The 7,779-nt window shown below is 42.5% G+C and overlaps 1 protein-coding gene across 1 annotated transcript; it reads left to right on the forward strand.

Moving 5' to 3' along the window:
• The first annotated feature begins 647 nt into the window (after nucleotides 1-647).
• IGFBP1 (insulin like growth factor binding protein 1) lies at nucleotides 648-6,579 on the forward strand. The gene is made up of 4 exons (XM_021543141.3): nucleotides 648-1,041; nucleotides 2,737-2,915; nucleotides 4,470-4,598; nucleotides 5,680-6,579. Exons 1-4 carry the CDS (start codon nucleotides 648-650, stop codon nucleotides 5,815-5,817), a joined length of 840 nt encoding a protein of 279 aa, XP_021398816.3. The 3' UTR covers nucleotides 5,818-6,579.
• The last annotated feature ends 1,200 nt before the right edge of the window (nucleotides 6,580-7,779 follow it).

Consider the following 7,779-nt stretch of genomic DNA (forward strand, 5'->3'; position numbering starts at 1 on the left):
TTAATGCAAGGACTCCTACGTGCATGTGTGCGGTAGTTAAAAGATTCTGATGGCTTTATGACCCTTGAGGCCTCCTCTTTGGTATGTCAGTGTACTCCTCACCTGCAGCCACATGATGAAAATTAAACAAGAGTTTGTTGCATTTGTTGCTGTGGAAATACGAATTCAGTTGCTTCAGTTTCAATGGGATTTCCCTCCTCCCCCACCCCTCTCCTCTTGCTTTTTGAACTTTTACATTTTTATGAAAAGTCAAAAACAGGAGACATTTGTGACAAGCAAAAAGGGAGAGGACAGCCTCCACTCATCCATTCCCTTCTGCCAATTTTGTCTCCAGCCCCCACCATATTTTTCCTCGTTAACTGTGTTGGGGCAATGAGGTGGGAGTCAGGGAATAAAAGCATTCCTGCATGTCTGGAGGAAAGAAAATAGATAAAGGAGGAAGTGAAAGGGGAGGGGAACTTCAACTGCCAGTGAAACGACAGTGAAACGACACTTCTCCTGCCCTCCTGTTCATATAATAGTTAACTCGGGGTTAAAGATTAATACTCAGGCAAAGCACTGTATAAATGGGCAAGCCGAATGTGAGTGAGGTGCCTCCTGCTCCCCAGGCCGCCGAGCTGCTCCCTCCCCGGCCCCTGCTCAGCGGCATGAGCGGCCCGCGGTGCGCGCTGCGCCGCGGCTGGCTCCCGGCTCTGCTGCTTCCGCCGCTGCTGCTGCAGCTGCCGGCGCTGCCGGCCGCCCGCATCGCCCGCGGTGCGCAGCCGGTGCTCTGCGCCCCCTGCACGCCGGAGAGGCTCGCTCTGTGCCCGCCCGTCCCGCCGGACTGCCCGGAGGCTGCCCGGCAGCCCGGCTGCGGCTGCTGTCAGATCTGCGCCCTCGGGCCGGGGCAGCCCTGTGGGGTCTACACCGCCCGCTGCCGCCTGGGGCTTCGCTGCCACATCTCCACCGGTGAGTCTCGGCCCCTCTCCGCCCTCATCCAGGGGCACGGGACGTGCTTGCCCGCCAGCGAGGTCGGAGGGATGCGCACAGAAGAGCCGGCAGGTACCGCGCCATCGCGTCCCCGCTCCGCGCCTCCTCACGGGCCAGGTCGGGGGCTGCGCGCCGGGCGCTTCGGCACAGCCCTCGCCGAGGGCAGCCGGAGGGATTGGCAGGCGCGACGCGAACTGTGGGAGCCAGAAGCTAGGAACCATGAGCGAAGTTAGGCAGGCGTCTGAAATAGAGGGAGGCTGGAATGCACTTTCCAGGGAAACGTGTTCTGACCTGTTTGAGGTGAGGTGCATCCTGGTGCCGGGCCTAAGATGTTCGCAACAAGCTAGTACACTACAGTCTGAAAGCACAAAAACCCCAAAGCATAGTGATGGTACAATGCAGAATAACTACAATAAAGTATCTGGGAGGCTGCAGTAGGTGGAGACAGTAGCTGGAGTAGGGCAGATGTTTTATAGGCTTTGGTTATGTCCATCTCTAAAAGTCATGATAGAGAATAAAAAGGCTTTGTGCCTGGGAATAAAATTTACTGGGAGCAGTGGAGTGCTAGGCAAATTATCTTGAGGCAAAAAGGTATCTCAAGCATCTTAGACTGTATGATGGGCATGAACTTCTTCAGTGTTATTTCGTTCTTTTTCAAATTATTATTATTATTATTATTATTTTCATCATCACTACTGCTATGTCTGTGAAGTGGTGATTAAGGTAACTCGGCAGCATTACAAAAATAATCATCATTGACTCAAAATAACAATAGCCATTAGTAGAAGTAAGTGGAGTTTCTGTTGTAGTTGAGGGGGTGGGGAAGGCAGAGCACAGTGACCAAACTGACAAAACTGTAGTATTTAAGCTACCTGCATTAAATTTGATTTGATTTTTCCTTTCTTCCTCCCTCCCTCCCTCCCTCCCTTCCTCCCTCCCTCCCTCCCTCCTTCCTTCCTTCCTTCCCTCCCTCCCTCCTTCCTTCCTTCCTTCCCTCCCTCCTTCCTTCCTTCCTTCCTTCCTTCCTTCCTTCCTTCCTTCCTTCCTTCCTTCCTTCCTTCCTTCCTTCCTTCCTTCCTTCCTTCCTTCCAAAATTTTATTCTATGATGAATCGCCTGCAATTGAAAAGAGGTTCTCTTGCTTTCAGAGGACGAGTTCACACATGCTGATTGAGGCACTGGTATGAAGGCCATGATCAGGCAGAAACAAATATTTTCTGACAGTTTTTGCTATTTGGTCTACTGCAGGTCAGCAGGACCTACTTCTGGCCCCTGTGAATTGCCACCCTTTCTTATTTATAAGGCAAGAGCAAAGTACAGGATACCTTGGGATGAGGTCTTAACCACTTCCTCTCGTAATTAAAACCAGAAATATATCATGCTGACAAAAATCTAAATTCATTACAAGTTTAACTTCAATCTTTTCTCATTTAGCCATGTTTCTACAACCCACTGTAGTCAAGGTTTATTTTTCACATCTAACAGACGGGCTGCAACTTTATATTTGGGACTCAAGTAATTTTGAAGGATCATAAAATAAGCAATTTGTTAGAGAACAGCTGCTGCGCCCTATACTTTGAATTTATTATCAAAGTATAATTTGCCATATTGCACATGTAATTTATTCCTACAGGATCTACTGTAATCAATGTCTTAGATATTACTTTTTCTTTTATTTTGATTGATCTTTCTCTTCACCTTTTTAAACTTTGAGAAATAAATGCCAAATTTCACTGAAGATGTTTATCTTAATATCATTCACTTCCAGATTCTCTAGAACCTGATGATATGCCTCTGGAAAGCACTGAAATAACACAGGATCAGCTGCTGAACTATCAGTTGATGTTCCCCATAGGCCAGGATAAATCCATTCCCTGGAATTCCATCAGCATGTATGAATACATGAAAGCAAAGAGAATATCTGAACTCAAGAAATGGAAAGAGCAGGTGGGTTTTCTTTGTTAAACTTTCAGAGACAATTTCAGTAGAGCCTTGCAAAAAAAATTCTAGCAGCAACGTTGAAATATCAGTATTTCGGGTAGCTGGCAAACCAGCTTTTGGAATATGTCATCAGATGCTTGTGGAACAGACAAAATGTCTGGAGCCATAATAACAGGCGTGCATCACGTATGTCCTAAAAAGACTTCATGCAGAGGCTGAATATTTCATCACATTTACAATCAGATTATAACCTTCCCCCTTAATTTTCAGGAATCTATATTAAATTCTTGGACTTCTTTTTAGTTTTATTAAGAAAAGGCATTTTTCTCTGGTCCAACACACAGCAAAATAAAAGTGAGTCTTTCTATGTAGTTATTGATGAAACACCAGTGCAAAACAAAATGTAATTCTTTCTGATCACAAGGAAACACTATTAAGTATATTCATGTAGAAAGAAAAAAACTTCAACAATTAAAGGGGGTTCAACACTGCAAAATCTTAGTGGGTAATGACAATGTACGGCCTTTGCAAGCAGTTTTATGTTCCACTTGAGGGCACAAGAGAACCACGATTAGACCAGTCCCAGGGGGCAGCAGCACCCCTGTATTATGGAGCTGGGTTAGTTGGGCAGCACCGAAGCCTAGGTTCATAATGGTCACTGACAAAATGGAAAAGAAAAAGAAAAAATATACTAATCACCACCCTACCTTAGAAAGTCTCATTCCATATTCAGAACAGGACTTAATCACTGATTTAGTTTGAACTGTTATGTACATGTGCTGTTAGCTGCAGTTCTGATTTTTAGGGCTTCTGCTTTTCTCACCCAGAGCCACGGATAAACCCACAGACTGGAATATGACAGCTTATATGAGGGGCTAACATGGGGAGGTTTTGCAAAAGCAGAGGTTATGTTTTCACTCAAAAGCAGAAATATTGATGTACAGAAATTGTAACTTTGAAAAAGAGAGCCAGCAAATTGTGAAAACAGTGAATATTGGAAACAGTTCTTCATTCCCAGTTCCAAGAACTTTGGGGTTTGGTCCCAGAGCTACAGAATGGCTCCATGTTGCTTTGGCAACAGTTCTGTCCTCTTCAAAAGATAATAAACATTCAGATGTTTGTTCTTGCACCGTCTATTTATGTCTTGCAACTATCCTCAATATATCAACAAAGCACAAGGTCATGGCAACCTAACATGACCAATCTCATGTACCAGTTTTCTAACTTCCACCTCCCCATAAGAGGAGAAATTGTATCCTCTAAGCAGTAATGTGTTTACTTAGTACAGGTTAAATTTTCTTGAGTGGCAATTTAAGGACTAAAATCCTCATGTTTATGAGAACAGAAAAAACTTCAATGAATAAAAACAAAGGTCTGAATGCAACAGCAGAGTTTTCTGTCTGTGCTCCTATTGAAAGAAGGAAAACTACATGCAAAACAGTTCCGTGTAGACTTTATGCCTAATAAGTATTTTCAGCTCTTTACTGTCTATATTCTGATCATCTTTCGTGTAGTTTATTTACTTGTGATTTGTTATTCACTGCCCTGGTATTCTTGCAGGGTCCTTGTCAGAAGGAGCTCTACAGATCCCTGTATACATTGATGAAGGCTCAGCAGAGAAGCAGAGGGGAGATTTACAAATTTTACTTGCCTAACTGCAACAGGAATGGATTTTACCACAGCAAACAGGTGCGTGCCTTTTTCCCCCTCTCTGCTCACAGCAGCGCTGCAACTAGCCTGGTGACAGCCAACCCTTTCACAGCCCTCTGCTCCAAGCTCACAAGTTTGTAACAAGTTGTGAAAACTTGGTTTGTTTCTCTTCAGGGTGAGCTACATGCTGGTGGCTGTCAGCAATAGAGGCAGAAGTCTTTTCCCTTCACAAAAGAGGTGCACACAAAGCCTTTTCCAAAATATTTTAACACTATCTGCTTCCATGTACTTGGTTTGTTAGCATTCATTCAGCTGACATTAATTCATTATATCCGCCATATATCCTGCCAAAACACATTGAATATGTAATAATTACTATGTAAAAGGAAGGCTCTCAGCTCATAGGCAGTGAAAAAAGCTCTTTAGAGCAAAATTAACCTTCTGAAAACCTAACAAAAATATTGATTTGTGCTGCCTGTGGGTTAAGTTATTTGCTCATTTCCATAATGCCCTCAAAAAAATCTATTGCAAGTTAAAGTTACAGTGAGAGCAATCTGCAAAGCTAACTAAAGCTCCAAACCTCAAGCCAGACCCTATAACCACAGTCATGCACACAAATTAATAGGTCTGCATAATTCTGTGTCACCAAAACTCATTGGTTTTGGGCATGGCATCACGGTGTGACCCAAGATCTAATCAAGCACAAACAGAAACCTGTTTTAGCCCCTCCCCAAGAAAAAAGCCCAGAACATACCACCTTAGTTGTCTCCTTCTGTGAAGAGACAGAAAATTCAATCACTGCTCTCACCCTGTGAGGTTTATATTCTGCCATCCTTCCACTTCTCCCACTGGAACTGGAAGATATAGCTGTTTTCTCCTGCTGTTTACCGAGGACTGGACAGTTTTAAATCTGAAGTTGCTCTTGTGATAGCTAAGCTGAGGTCATGATTCCCTAACCAAGTGTGTTGTTTAGAGGCTCTGCATTCAAAACAAGCCTGTGCATGGCAGATCCCCACTTTCTGATCCTAATTGTGTCCAACACCTCTACTGGCAGTACCTCACAGGTAATCTTACAATTACTTATTGTGATTTTTTTTTTTTTTTTCTAATAATATTCTAGTGTGAAACTTTGCTGGATGGAGAATCTGCTGAATGCTGGTGTGTCTATCCAAAAAACGGCAGAAGAATTCCTGGATCTCCAAAAATTAAAGGAGACCCAGAATGCCAACAGTATCTCAGCTCACAAGAACAAAACTAAACCCCAAGGCTTTTCACACCAAGTTTTCTGTGGGGCCTGTTATAGTCAGGAACCATTACAATCAAGAGCCATTTCAGCAGGGTAGTCTTGTGCATCTGATTTTGAGTGTATGAGTAACCCCACAAAGTAACATTTTTACTGCACTGAGATTGCTACTATAAGATCAAGTCTTATAATCTTGTATATATTGTTTGTATAATATTATACATTTCCTTATATATAAAGCTGATTAATTATTTATTTTGTACTGCATGTATTTTTATCTCTATATGTTGTTACTAATTTATATTCTCAAACTTCGTAATTTTATATTTAAATACTTAATATTATTCCAGTTAAATATATACATCATGTTGGAAGAATGCTGCAACTTAAATGGCATAGCTATTGGAAAAAATGGCTTGTAAAATCGCATTTTTGTACTACATCTTTATTGATGTAAAACTGATTTTTTAAAAATTGGTTTCAGTAGAAAGCATGCTTAGAAACTTATTTAAACTTAGAAACTTATTTAAAACATGTTTTGTGAATGTATTATGTTACTTTTGCACCTCTGTTTCAATGCCAGTTTGTTTCTTAAAAAAGAAATACTATATACTGAATCTCCTGATGGGACAATATTTGTATATTTTTTAAACAAATGCCCTGGATAAATGGCAAAACACAATGATATTCTGCACCACCTTTGACAAGTGTAAGCCGTTCACAATATTGATAATTTTATTTAAAATCATCTATTAAAAGTCTTCTACTCTGCCCTCATCTCTTGTTTTCTGCTTATTTCCCTTCAACAGTCTGATTTCAAGAGGAAAACAGGCAAAAGTCTCGCAAATCTGCTTCCTGAATGCCATGCTCCTTTTAGCTTCAATGAGTTTCCTTCTTTTGATCTCCCTGCCCCATTCCTCCAGTCCTGTCCTCTCCAGCCCCAGCTGCGCCATGCAAGCCTCTGCCTTGGGCAAAACAGCAGCCTCCAAGGGAAGTTATTAAAAGATTTTTTGGATAGGAAATCTGGATGCCTTTCTCCACTCAAAAGCCCAAGGCAGCAGTATTAGTACATTTACAACATAACATCAAGACTGGAAAGAGCCATTTCCTGCACAGAAAGACAGGTTATAAAAAGGAGGCTGGAAAAAAGCCAGCCTTTCACTTTTTCTGAAAGCAGAGAAGAGGGTACTACTGGCTTGGGATATAGTCTATTTCCCTCCCCTACACTTTCTTTTGAGTTAGTAATTGCAGAGAAAAAGAGAATGTAAGTGACTGCCATTCTGGCTTCAAGTTGATTTTGTCCATGGAGAAACTGGTGTGGGAGTAAGCAAGTCCCACAGGTGAAAACAGTCTGCACCAACCCTTCCTATGAAAACAGCTGGGGAGGATAATGATAATATTTTCTCCTCCCTTGACTTACAACTGCCCCCACAGAGCAAAGTTCATGCAAAGAAGCTACTGTGAGGGTGCAGGGAGAGGGGTAGCATCCCACAAGAAAGATGTGGGAGCAAGGGTACTCTTGGATGTTTCAGTAAGATTAAATTAATAAATTTAAATTGGGTCCATTCCAGATCATGGCTGTTTTATTTTGAAAAAGTTTATGCTCATCTTTCCAGACTCCCAATTGGATTATCAAATCTGAGAGGCAACATGGGCAGCCCAGCAGAGACAAGGGTACGAAAGGGAAGGCAGGGCCTGTGCACATGCTTGACTCCTTGCTGCTTCCTTACTAGCCACATTTTCCATCAGGGGGAGTGCCTGACCAACAGACACAGCACTTCTAGTAGCGCCTTTGTGCTACAGTTCTGCTGTGCCGAGTACCGTATAGGCAGTCTTCCTCTTGCTCTCAATCTCCTCCAACCTAGATATAAGCTAACAAAAAGCAGTCTACTTGTACCTATACTGAAGCTTTTAATTGCATAATTATGCAAATGGTGACAGGTGGTTTTTTTTCTCTCTCACTGACAGTGCTTTGTA

Source organism: Lonchura striata, chromosome 1 (assembly GCF_046129695.1).
Source record: "Lonchura striata isolate bLonStr1 chromosome 1, bLonStr1.mat, whole genome shotgun sequence".
Taxonomy (NCBI): Eukaryota; Metazoa; Chordata; class Aves; order Passeriformes; family Estrildidae; genus Lonchura; species Lonchura striata.

What these genes read in the sequence shown, in the direction of transcription:
- IGFBP1 (XM_021543141.3), top strand. Translation starts at nt 648, where the DNA reads ATGAGCGGCCCGCGGTGCGCGCTGCGCCGCGGCTGGCTCCCGGCTCTG. An exon ending in GCGCACAGAAGAGCCGGCAG is followed by an intron (nt 1,042 to 2,736) that starts GTACCGCGCCAT and finishes ATTCACTTCCAG; the next exon opens with ATTCTCTAGAACCTGATGAT. An exon ending in GATTTTACCACAGCAAACAG is followed by an intron (nt 4,599 to 5,679) that starts GTGCGTGCCTTT and finishes ATAATATTCTAG; the next exon opens with TGTGAAACTTTGCTGGATGG.